At 37.6% G+C, this 13,472-nt stretch overlaps 1 protein-coding gene across 1 annotated transcript; it reads right to left on the bottom strand.

The window, feature by feature from the left end:
• Positions 1 to 10,292: 10,292 nt before the first annotated feature.
• LOC118322108 lies at positions 10,293 to 13,445 on the bottom strand. Its single transcript, XM_035653696.1, has 7 exons — positions 12,915 to 13,445; positions 12,156 to 12,300; positions 11,852 to 11,965; positions 11,602 to 11,746; positions 11,360 to 11,508; positions 11,095 to 11,234; positions 10,293 to 11,001 (listed from the first exon to the last, which is right to left on the bottom strand). The coding sequence occupies exons 1-7, from the start codon at positions 13,057 to 13,059 to the stop codon at positions 10,832 to 10,834; spliced, it is 1,008 nt and encodes a 335-aa protein (XP_035509589.1). The 5' UTR covers positions 13,060 to 13,445; the 3' UTR covers positions 10,293 to 10,831.
• Between the last annotated feature and the right edge of the window lie 27 nt (positions 13,446 to 13,472).

Genomic DNA, 13,472 nt, shown 5'->3' with positions numbered 1-13,472 from the left:
CCCCTGCCCCTCAGACAGCCTGAGCCCACCACTGGATACAAGAGAGACTCTGATTTTATAATGTCAGGCTGCTACGGTGAAGGTAACTGACATGCAGCTGTCCTTATAACATAACATAATACAACGCAACTCCTTGACTGTGGACTTTTAGTCACAGACACACCACGAATCTCTGTAGTAACTGATAATAAATGAGAACCCATAAAGTTGGGCATCATAGAAAAAAAAGACTGTTTATGACAGCACAATCTGCATTAAGCCCCACGTTAAAACTGCATGTACTTTGACTACAGCTGTGGCTGTGGTGTAAATGTCACATTACACACCTTCCACCCCCTTAATTCAGCAACCTTTTGAGTGTACGATGAGTGTTTATCTAATTGTTAAACACTTATTTCCTCCAAATCCATGGGATGTGTTTGAGACACCTACTCAAAGAGGTTTAGTGCGCTTCGGTAACTAACCATGAAATATGCAGCTGCACACGTGCTATGTGTAGGTGCACATTTGAGTAGCACAGCCCCCCACCCGTGATTCCCTCATACAGGTGATGCTGTATGATGCACAAAATCAAATCAGCTTAGCAATTGCTTGTGCAATCATTGCTGAATAAACTGCTTTGTGAAATTGTGCCTTGCTAATTATAGGCTATGAAGGCATTAATGCAACCCACTTAAAGTGTCACTGCAAAGTGCTCCTTATTAAAACAGATGACATACTTGCACTTCCAGCTGTTTAGCTGTTTAGACGATGAGAGTTGATGAAAATAGACTGCAGCAGGCTTACATGGAAACACTGGAAAAGCTCATATCATGCAGTGTAGACTTGTTTTTGCAAAAAATCACTAATCAACCTTAAAATTTAGCTCTGTGTCAGCAGAAAGATCACACTGTGTCCTGTTTTGAGCAGCTGTTACCTTACTCAAACTAAATGCAAACATTACACTTGCTCTACTCTGTTCCCTTGCCCGAGGCAAAAGGGTATTTTATTTGTCTTTGTCTGGGCACAATACTGTAAATCACATATCTGACCTTGTCCTGCAAGACTGGTTTCGTCCCCATAAATAGCCAGTCATCAATTATTCCTATTACTACCAGAATTTAACACTGTAAGCAACTGTAGCTCCTGTACCACAGAGAAAAAAATATGATGTGGTCTTGGATCAGGGACTTTGCTGCTTAACCTGCCACATAAATTCAGTGGTGTGTCTGGCCTGCAGTAATTGTGCAATGAGTGATTGAAGGTGAACCACAGAAAAATACGGGAAATCATATTAGGGCACCCTCTGTTTGTTCTGTGATCCCAGGAGGTTACATGTGAGTATGTGTTAACATGTTGTACATGGTACACTGCCCTTTTGAAGTGGTGTCATTATAGATTGGAAACGAGAGTTAATTGTGTGGAATATACTTTAAAACTAGCTCCAAATAATTGTGATGTTCATCTGTTTACTGGCTACAATCAATATTTTTACACACTTTCACATTTATGTGTTTCATTTTGTAACATTTTAAGGGATTTTACACAAACTTCCTAAGGTGATCATGAATGATGACAAATAATAGAAGATAAAAGACTTAACCTTTTGACCTTGAATCCTACATCCTTCCTCTTTTTTGCCAACAACGTTGATACTGTGAGGCCCTACTGTCATTTGTCCCTGAGAGTGAATGATATCTGTCTCCACTATACCACCCACACCTAATAACAGCATCAGTGTGTGTCAGTAGCTGGCAAGGCAGGAGTAGGTTCAGACAGGCAAGGTGTTAGGCTGTGATGTGCTGAGGCATGCAGCATTGGCCCAGTAGATGAAGCAAGTCATTCAATAAATTGTGAGGATGGAGTTGTGGAGGTCCTCTTTAACTGTCTGCTGGCAGTGTACACAGGGAGCAGAAATTCCTGCACATGAACGATGCTCCCAACTTGTACTGTACAGTATGCTCAAAAAATATTTTACAAGGTTCACTCAGTCTGACAATGACCTCAGGTACAGCGTGCATGTCAAAGACTGCAGCAAGCCATTTTACTTTAACAGCGTGTTTGCTTACCTGCATTCGCAACATTCAGCATAGGAACCGTACCTGAAATATATAACGAAATTGAATGCAATAGGTGATTCAGAGAGCTGTTAATGCATGTCTTAACTTACAGCTTACATTGTTTAATTCATCACACATGTTATAACTGTAAAATTAAAAATGATAACTGTGAACCTTTTCCGCATTTTAACCCAAATAAATGAAAAGCAGTCTTTTTAGTGCAGTGTCTTGACAACTATTGGATGGATTGTGATGACACATTCATGTGCCCCTTGAGATGAATTGTAATCACTGTGGTGATCCATTAACTTAAACATATAGCACCCTCATTGAATTTGTCCAATACCTTGGTTTATGAGCAAATAGCATTCCCATCAGCCTCAGCGGTGCTTTGTGTTTAGTGCAAATTAGCAAATGCTAACATGCTAAATTAAGATGGAGAACATGGTAAATCTTATACCTTCTAACCAGACCTTATATAGCCTTTTTTTTGCAACAAAATCGTGTCCATTTGTAAAATATTATGGAATTATCTTCTGAAAATAGATACAGTTTTTGCCTTTTATTGATTGTCATGATTTTATATCATGTAGTTATTATGATATTAAGTAAGTTCATGTCTGTATGAGTGTAGCTGTTGCATGTTGTATTATCGTTGCCATTGTGTAATTGTGTGGAAATTATGCCTATTTGTATTGTCACTATGTGCATTTGTATATGGTCCCCAGGAGAAATGGTTGCTTTGATACAGCAGCTAATAAGGATTCAAACAAACACCCAAACTAATTTTTTCTCCACACATTTTTTTAATTGGTTGGTTGTGATTTTTACCAGTAACACCCCTCTGAGTCAAAAATACCCCATTTCTTCCCCTAAGTTGATATTGAAAATCACAGTCTTTCATTCCACCTCTGTGATCTTCCCTGAAACGTTTGACTGGTTTTAGGCATTGCACATAATATGGTGTCCTTATTGTACAGCAGTCATCTTGATAAATTGCTCTGACCCTGTGTGGTGCTGTGAACTTGCCAAGACTGGAAATACTTTAGCAGCCTGCGATGTTACACGCATTTCAAGCTGCTGTAAATGACAGAATGAGGCTCTAGTTTTCCTTTCTCCAAAGACATTTTTCAGAGTAATATAAGAATGGTCAGATTGTTAGTGCAAAGATATATGATGTGTTGCTGTCACTGAGATGAAAATAATTTTAAATCATTATTTCCCCTTCTGGTTCTTAAATCTGTACATTTATGTTTAGGTTTTTAAAGATACGATTAAATGAATACATGCACTAACTGTATATCTGTCAGGGAAGGATTTTCTGGCCTCTCTTCGTTTTGGATGACCACAATGCAGATGATATATTCAGTCTTATTCACACCTTTCCAAAGATGACACATCAAGTGCAATGCATTTCAAAACACAATGAGTCAGTGCATGGATTGTGGATCTTTGGTCATTTAACTCCTAGGGTGAAAGGCATTGCAGATTGCGGTCAAGAATGTGAATCCATGTGTCATTTATCCTAAAATGAACTCTTATTTACACTCTGGGGAGAATCTAATTGTTCCAGATGAGTTTATCATTTTTATGAATATGCTTTCAATTCAAGTGATTTAATGCCAGTTAGTGTAAAGCTCTTTTCAAAGCATCTTAACTTCAGCATAGGATTTATGCATAATTATCTCCTCTGCTTTTATCTTTTTAAAGAGCTATCTGTGTCACATGGCATTAAATTTAAGCATAAATCTAGCAGAAGCGAATGTATTCAGTTTTTGCCCATTTTTCATCTTGAAACAATTCTGACATCATTGGATGTCAACCAGACTCCTGTCACTAAATACCTTATATAATTAATGTCCTTGGAGTAATTGAAAAGAGTAGCTTACACATAAAACAAAAGCTAATTTGAGTATTTTAATTTAATTATTCTTCAACAAGAATTTTTAATTGAAATAGTTAATGAACTGTTGAAGTCTTTTTAACTGGCAATTGTCTAATTTCAGATCTTATGCCTCAAGTGATCCCCTGACTCATCTTTTAGGTGAATAGCCCGAGGTATTGCCCTAAAAAAATAAGGAAATTAATAAAGCACTCAAGGTCATGTGCCAGGAAACTCTGAGAGGAGCCATCCATCTACTGCTCCTAGGGACGGGCCAAGGTAAAACAGGCCGAGGCTTCATATTTCTTTAAAATGACATTAACATTTTCAAGTGCAACAATCAAGAAGTGTGGCTCAGAATTACAATTGCTCATCTAGTATTGCTCTACTGCAGCCTGAAAGCCCTTTAAATGTATTATTATTATTATTAATTTAAACCACAAGGCTGTATCATCTTTTCAGATCTGTTAACATCTTTGTGTTCAGTATCGGAGACACATGCATGTACAGTTTGCTGCCAAGGCATGTTGATTTCTCCCACTTTTCATGAGTCTGGCACCTTTCCTCCAATCCACCTCTCACCTCACTCAGTTAAAAATAAAAAGTGCTTGGAAGCCATAGAGCTCGCTGCCCTACAACACACACACATACACACACCACACCCCACATCACATGTCATCTCAGACACCAACCAGTGCATCGGGAACACTTGTGTAACAGTATGAAGGGCCCTTTAATCTGTAATTTGCTGCAATCAGAGACCCTGGACCTTTGGGGTACAATGAGTCAGATACTTGAAATTGATCCCTTGCCAGACGCCACACAATGAGAGTATACTGTCCTATTTTCTGTATGTAAGCTCCTTGCTTTGCCCTGTTGGAAGGCTTAATATGAAGTCAGTAGTGACACATCTAATTTAGGAAGGTGAGCCTATCTTCTTCCTCATTTTCACTTGTGGACTGGAGCTGAGGTTTTGATCCTGAAAATGACTAGAAGTCTATAGTTTCATTACCCCAGTCTTTCCTTTATTGTTATCCCCATTTGATCTGACATAACATGGAATTATAAATTAACCATCATGCCACACAGACTTCGCTTGCAGCACTATTTCAAAACAATATTTGCTTATAAAAAGTGCTATTTACCATATTCTTCAACTCATAAACAGATTCCACTTCCCTCCAGGTGTAGTAATATTTCCCCTAGAAACATACTGAGCATTTAGTGGAAATGCATTTTACTTGCACTTAGAATAAGAAATTCAGTCCATTGAGACTGGCTTCACTCAAAGACATTTTCCTTCCCAATCAGAAACCAATCTCACATTGGACAAACAAAGAGCACAGAAATAATGCTGTTATACAAACAGCAAACAGCATGCTTACGGTAACATGCATAGTAAGTAAGTGCTTGAGTGACCAACATTATGCTGCTGGCTGTTGTCTGATGGATCTGTTTGTGGCCTACATGTTCTGCTGGCTGCTATATTTTTATTTTTTATTTTTAACTAATTTTACCATCATTCTGCTGTCCTCTACTATGTACCGTGTTTGCATAATGAATAATTGTGTTTTAATTTGTTTGTTGCTGAGATTTTTTTTTTTTTTTGTTGATACTGAGCACATGATTTTTGTTGTTGTGCAAAGAGTTGATGTTAGAGTATTCTAAGTGTTAAGTGGCTGAATTGGTTTTGCTGCAGGCTAGGCTATTTCCCTCTAGGTTGTTGCCATTGTTTTGAGGAGTTGTCTACAGGCTCAGCGGGAAATGTTATATAGTGGCTTGAGGGATGTAAACATGATTGTTTTGCTCACACAGCCCATTCTGATCATTATTTCCCTGTAATAATGGCTTTTTAATGGAAACTCAGCAACAAACGCATTAGTCACATTCACATTTTCTCCACACACTTCTTGTTCAGCCACAAATCAGAGAAGTATTTTAGTGTTCACCTTCCTTTATTCTTTACATCATAAATCTTTTTATCATGCTAATATTTCATCAGAAGACAATGAAGGTTTGTTTGGTCTGTACGATTCAAATATGTAATATGTGTAAAGGGTTAGATCTATACATAGTTAAACCTACTACACATAGTTTTTAGCTGGTTAAACAGTCTCTATTGAATACTGATGCCTATATATGACCTACATAAGCACATGAGACCATCAGCAAGAAGATTGTATGTATAGTTAATGCCTGCCACAGGGTCGGATTCACCTTGAAGTCATTGAAATAAGGTGGTAGAAACTCCCTTTTGTCCACAGGGGCTGACAGAATTATTAAAAAATAAAAGTTCCTTGTTGTTGCTTTAAATGAATAGCTTAACATTTTAAGAAATAAGATTATTTGCTTTCTTGTTGCGAGTTAGATGAGAAGACTGATATCACTTAGCACAGCACATAGTTAGCTTAGCATAGCACAAAGACAGAAAACTGGGTGACACAGCCAGCCTAGGTCTGCCAGATGGTAAATAAATCCACCAACTAGCACCTCTAAAGCTCACTTATATCACTTTATATCTCATTTGCTTAATCCGTTCAAAAACCTGAGTGTAAAAATATCAAACTTTGATTTTATGGTAGGTTATTTGCTGGGCTGATTCTTGGCTCTGGAGCCTTTTCATCACTGTGCAGAGTCTATAGCTTTGAGCATAGACTTGCTATATACCAGACAAATGTGATATACTGTGTGTGAGTAACAGAAGCACATAAGATTATCTTTCAAATTGGCGTTCAATCGTCATGGCAGCTTTCATGTTATTAGCAATTTTACATCTGTTTGTTTGTTGCTTGAAACAAAGTGAAGGTGATGCTGATTCAACAGTCACACACAAATAAGTGAAAACACTTGTTTGAGTTGTGAGTCCATGTATTCTGACATCATTTTAATATTTCAGAATCAAGTATGAAACTAGGCTGCACTCTCAAAATCTATTCAGCAGCAGTTCAAGCACAAACCATTTTCAGTTTTTTTTTTTTCCTGCAGGCACTTCTGTTTATACATCTTGTTGACATGCCCCTCATATTTCCCTGAGTGTGTGTGTGTTCTTTTTCAAATGTTCAGAATCAGAATTACTTCGTTCACCAGTGGCAGTAAAAGGAAACAGGTTTTGCTAATTTATGTTGACACATTACCAGACAGATACACAATACAAACTTAGCAAACACAAGTGACATTAAATGCAGGAAAAACATGACTGTGAACCAGTCATATTAATATAATCATGCCACAACTGTCATCAAAGAATCATTCCAGAAGTAGCAAGTGATAATGAACAGTTCATGCAGAAATCACAGAGGTGGAAAACATCTGTAGACAGTTTATTAGTATCCTCATCAATCATCAACTGTTCAGCTCTTCAGACTGGTTCTAAGCATGTGGTGCTGGATTATATTTCTATCTTTTTAAAGTAATTTGAGACCACGAGAGAACCATGTTCTGTATAATTATTACTCCCTTAATTACGACTGTAAATTAAAATCTATATCTTTTGATTAACATCAACAAGTTCCTTGTTGGTTTGCCTGTGTCCTAGAAGACTACATCCATGCTCGTCTGCACTGACAGAAAAGCACCACCACTAATTAGTCAGATGTCGCTTAAAAAACTCATAATTTCAAGTAATAATTATTCTTACAGATTTCACTCTTTGGTGTCTGCTGTCCCCATATCTGGACTGAGTGGGTTTCTCTTAAATATGGAGCAATAGGACTCAGGGATTACCAGCTAATTAGTGTAACTGTGTCATGGGATTAATTAATTCAAAGCATTTACATATATTCTAATTGTCTTACCAAGCTAATTGGCATCCCTGTGCCACAGATCCAATGCCGAAGATTGCTGACGTTTGTTTGCTTCCAGTGAAAGCAAATATGTCAGCCTTCCTGCATGTTGTTGTTGCCCTGTCAGCTTTTTTGAAATGCACACACCATGTTAAACACTTTGAATACCAATCGAAATGTATTTATTCAACTCTTGTTCATCACAGTATTGCTTTAAGTCCAAGATATACTGTAGATGCTATAATGAAATGGTGTACAGACTGTATTGTTACTTGTGTTGTGCTAGTGTTATATTAAAAGTTGACTCCTGAAACCATAATACTGCAGAGAAAGTTAAAATGAGTTATTTGAATGCATATTTTGCGACTAGTTTGTTTAATAATGAAACTCTCTTGAGTGAGTGGATTAAATTAATATGTTACTTTTGAAGGAAACCAGTCATATAAGCCAAAAAAGATTTTCATAATTTTTGGTTGCAGGTCAGATTTCAAAATAATTTGATTTGAATTTTGCTCGGGGAGACTTTGAACATATGATATAAACTCAAACATAAAGGCCAGTGCAAGGCTGTAATTGGGTCATAGGGTCCTGGTTATGCATTTAGTCACCACATTTAAACATTCTACTTGTATTCTACTTGTATTGATTTCTACCAACTCACTGTTTGTTGATTCCAAAAGGCTGAAGACCACTCATTAAAATGTCAGAAATAATTGGTGCTCGTCTGTGTAGCCGAGCATGCTTCAATATTCCAAGCTAATTTAGTTGTACCCTGCAGATTGAGGGGACTTAAGTGGGAGGACAACTTGACAATAGGTAAGACTTCTTTTTTAAACCCAATATCTTTTCTCTGCATAATTATATGAATTCAATTAATTGGGAATGCACATTTGCATATCTAGGTTATTTCTCTTATGGGGGAAAAAGGTCTTTGGAGAGTATAGAAACAATTACAATCCCGCCAGACAGTAAAACACCTCCATTTCCTCCTTCACGTCTGCTCCCCCCCCCCAGTGTTTTACTTCAGGGAGGATTTGGCCTCAGAGGGAAAATGTGATAACACACCACAGAGCAATATGTGCCGGAGTCACATCCATGAAGCAATTTAATGGACTTTGCAGCCACCTTTAATACACTATCACCTTACATCTTTAAATGACTTTGAACACTTGTTGGTATTTATAAAAACTGTTTTGCCAGGGAGGGAATAGTTGAAATTAAGTTCTAAAGGAAATTTGATTGGACTTATTTAATCTGATACTGGCTGGCGAATAGTATGTGGGGAATCTAATTTTCTGCTCTTGCCAAATAATCTTTCACGGCTGCATTGTGGTATAGCTATTTTTTAATCATCTAAGCTGATGCATTATGTTGTCAGGAGCAAAAATACTATGTGGCTATCCTGCTGGAAATTATTTACTACTGGAAGTTCAGAAAATTCTTTTGAAGTTTACTCTGAATAACTTATTATATTTCACTACAGAAAGGCCAACACAGACTAATAATTTGAGGGCATGCTTCCAGCTCATCCCTCTCCACTTTTAATGCAATAATGCTATCCTGTGGTGACAATCATTTCTTAAAAGTTCAATAAAAAGCTAGAAAATGGCAAAAAATGTTGCTTGTAATTTCCCAGAACACCGAGTTGACATCTTAAAACATTTTGGGTTAAAAGACTTAAATGATTTATTCATTATCAACAACTGCAGATTAAGTTTTCATTTTCTGTCGATCAACTAATCAATTAACCAACTAACCGTTGAAATTTTACTTAAAACAAGAGGTTTATATCAAACTTAAATGGAAAATCCTCCTGATTGAGTCACAATATCATCACTGCAGGCAGCTCTTTGTATTTCCTACAGTGTTATACTCCATCCAAATCAATGTTTCTGAAAGCAGAGTTGCTTACTCAAAAACAAACACAAAAATAACTTTTCAGTGATGTGATTTATGATTAGTGATTTTCCACTCCTGCGTGCTCTAACACTTCCTGTTTTAGCGAAAACCCTGAAAGCGAATCAGTTCTGCATTATGAAGCCAGAGATAGCAGAGAATAGCATTCAGCAGGGTTTTCTCCAAATGAGGCAGTCAAATAAATTGCCAACGTGAGTTTATGATCAGGGTCACAGACATCCACCCACAACAGAAGGCACTTTTGCAATCTAATATCTGTCTGTAAATACCAAAATAATACTTCACCAACAGCAAGGAAAAGCAACAATATGGCTCCCATGTAGTTTGTTTAAATGAATCAAGGATTAGCAATCCAAATATTTTTTTTGAAGGAGATGCATCTTAATCAGAACTGATGTAGATATGTGGAAAAAAGAGCATGTGATGGAGACCAATTTGCTTGGCTGTGTGGTCAGCATGTCCATCCATGGACACATTCATTGTATGCCTATTGTCTTTTTTTCCCCCGCTGCTTTCATCTGACATTCGGTTTCATTCAGCCCAGCGTCCTCATCAAAGGTCGTGCTGCTCTTCCCCACAGCCAACGGGCATGTTTGATATTCCATCCTTTAAGCCGCATCAAGAAAGAGGGCACTTATAAACTTGAGCATGTGTGATTATCTCTGGAGTATCACGTCACAGACACAGTAAGAGACACAGAGAGGGGGTAAGAGAGGGTACAGAGGTTTTTAATGAACTTTGTTTGTTCTTTCCAATCTGGAAAATTTCCTCTTCATGTGTAAAAAACAAAACTAAAAACAAGCTGTTGTGTTTTTTCCCTGTAACCTCACCCTCTTATATTGAAAGTTATGTGTGCATTAGGATTTTAAATACAGACCCCATAAGCACAAAAATTGTAAGAGCCACAATGGTTATTCTTTTTATTTTTCTGGGCTGCTATAGACTTTTTGTATTCAATTTTAAATCACATGCTCAATACAGAGATAAATTCCCTGTAAAAGCTTGAACCACTGTGCCATCTTCTGGTACAACATAGCTTTTGTTTGTCATGTCACATTCTCAGTGTGAAGTGAGCATATGCTGCCCCCTTTTGGTGATTAATATAAAGTGCACACTTGCAAATATTCACTGTTGCATAATACATAAGTTGCTATATTTAATTGTTTTATAATTTTATTGTTAGATTTTGCGGAAGGCTTTTTTTCATGTCATCACTTCTGAGGTTTGTGTTTGATGGTGCCTTCAGGTCGGCACACCGTCTCACAGCCCTCAAAAGACAGATAAGGCTCCGTGGCAAGAGGCTTGCTTGACTTATCCGTGTGCAAACATTCAGAGATTAAATGGACCAAGCTCATGATGGTCATCAGGAGCATAAGGAACCCTAGGATAAGAGAGGACAGGGTAAACTTTCACAATGAATTTGATGAACATCTCATTGCTAAATGTGCATATGCACTCTAAGGTGACATCTTACCACAATAGACTGTGTTTGCAGCCAGGTCATGGACACGGTAGCTTCGGGTGAACATTGCACCCAGGCACAGAATTAGAATAGAGTAAACACTGAATGTGTAGCGCAAGTACTTGTTTAACAGGAAGCTCTGTAGGATGAACCTAAGGGGAATCAAAATGTTCAATCACTTCTTTAAAATAAAATCTTTCCATAAGTTTGCTTTACAAACAAAAGCCAAAAGCAAATATTAGGCATTTCTTTAAAGCTCCAGTATTTTTGTCCTTACCAGGTTATAGTAAACAAGAAAACTATGGTGAGGACAATGGTGCTGATTAGTGGGTCCGGCACACCAGCTTTGTACTTGAAGACAATGCCTAGACCCACCACAGCATTCAAGAGAGCCCACCAGGCAAACACTGCCAAGCCATTCTGGGTCTGCCACAAATGACAAAGCATATACATATACATGGAGTTTAAATTCACACAACTGATGGTGGCAAAATGTTAAATTTGACTAAGCGGCCTCACCAGGTAACGTGTCCACGAGATCACACTAGAGTTGTTAATGGCTAACCATGCTTTGTGCTTGTCGAGATTGGAGTAGGACATGTAGAGCATGTAGAAGCTGAGGACTGGTAGAATCCAACTCAGTGTGACGGCTGCAAGTATATCACTGTAGAGAGCAACAGCAGCTTTGATTGCTTGTGCACACATATTTCTTTGTGAGTGTAAATGTTACTGTAGTTGTGTCTACCCTAGTATGAGAAAATTGACTTACTGTCTGTCCCACAGAGACATGCTGCACATTCTTGCAATGTTAATCATGGTCCACATCAGATAAAATACTGGAGGGTGGATTTCCGGATTGCAAGACACAGGACCAAGGACATTTCTACAGATGGATCAATAACAGTCATGCAAATTTTATTAAATCAAGCTCAATTGTTAATACTATTTATGGTTCACCATATTCCATTCAATGTATTTACATTCTGTTATTACCTTTCTATAAAGTAGTTTTAATCATTAGTGGCATTTTATTCTGGCATTGTATAAAGCCTTAAAGACACCATACCCGCTACCTTTTTAAAAGGTTGACCACTGCATGTAGGAGCCAAGCGTTAGACCAAAAGTCTATCATAATGCAGTAACTTCCTGACCACCAGTCCATAGTCACCTCCAGGGGGAAGGTCTCAGACACATTCCTGGATGAAGTCTGAAACAGAGCTGAATGACAAGAAAAAATATCACTGATTCTTAATTAGGATATATGAGAAATTTCCAGACAGGTAGCTGGGACATTAATAAGATCCGCTTAAAATATATACTCTCCTAAAGACACTGTAATAAAACATCCAATTTTTATGTTATAGACTATCAGTCTAGATTGTAAGGTATGTATGTGTGTGTGTGAGTGTTTTCATATGGCAAGTTAGTTTCATTGCCCTCCATCCATGTCAATAGCTATCAAAAATGACATCAAAGGACTGTCAGGGTAAAGGTCTTTCAGTAAGAAGTGCACAGTAAAACGTAAAGTCCCTGAAGATATATCTTCCAATATTAAGTATTCCTCTTTCACATTAAATATCCATAACTAAATATGCTACAATCAAAGTTTAAAGAAAAATCTTTTTTTCTTAATCATAAGTTAAACACTAAAATATATCATCGCCCTGACTGCTGACTGAAGTATGTGACACCGCCATTTACTAATAACACCTCACTATGGGCACAAGACCATCTTATTTACAACATCAAATTCTCCAAATTTCAAGCTCTGAATGCTACCCTCTGGTTTCGATTACATGACTGAAATACACAGTAGGTGTAAAGTCACTCACCATTGGGCACGCAGCTGTCCTTTGCCAGAATGAAGAAGATTTCTGAGATCGTCTGAGTAATGACAGCAAGGCCAATGCTCCCAGCATGTACCACTATATGGTCACTGTTTCTCTCTAAGAGAGAAGACATCTGGAACCTCACCATAGTGCCTAACTACAGCTCAGAACACTGCGAGGCACAATATTTGTCACCACAATCTGATATTTTGGACTTTGGATCGCTGCATGCACTTTACAGTTTTATGGTATCACTTTGATTGGAGCTGTTAATCCCTGTAATTATGATACTGTAAGGGGCGTTTATGTGTGTGTGTGTGTGTCAGAAAGATAAAGAGATAAAGCACTGGTACTGTGTCTTTTTTTCTGTCCAACAGGCAGATGCTGACATTAGGACACTCACCTGATACAGTTATAGACATCAGTTTTTTACTTGGTATAGTTACTTATCACAGGGATATGTTTGTGTGACTTATTGATTAGTTAACTTATTATTCAAGCAAAGTTTCCAGTTTCTCTAATATGAGGATTTTCTGTTCTCTCTGTTTTTTTTTTTTTTTT

This window comes from Morone saxatilis, unplaced genomic scaffold, assembly GCF_004916995.1.
Source record: "Morone saxatilis isolate NCDOM2014 unplaced genomic scaffold, NCSU_SB_2.0 Contig0, whole genome shotgun sequence".
NCBI classification, from domain to species: Eukaryota; Metazoa; Chordata; class Actinopteri; family Moronidae; genus Morone; species Morone saxatilis.
This window is presented reverse-complemented; position numbering and strand designations above follow the sequence as displayed.

Bases quoted from the DNA above. Each gene is read 5' to 3' on its own strand.
- LOC118322108 (XM_035653696.1), bottom strand. From the start codon at position 13,059: ATGGTGAGGTTCCAGATGTCTTCTCTCTTAGAGAGAAACAGTGACCAT. The intron at 12,301-12,914 runs GTGAGTGACTTT...CTTGTCATTCAG, and splicing joins GGACAGCTGCGTGCCCAATG to CTCTGTTTCAGACTTCATCC. The intron at 11,002-11,094 runs GTAAGATGTCAC...CTCTTATCCTAG, and splicing joins TGCAAACACAGTCTATTGTG to GGTTCCTTATGCTCCTGATG.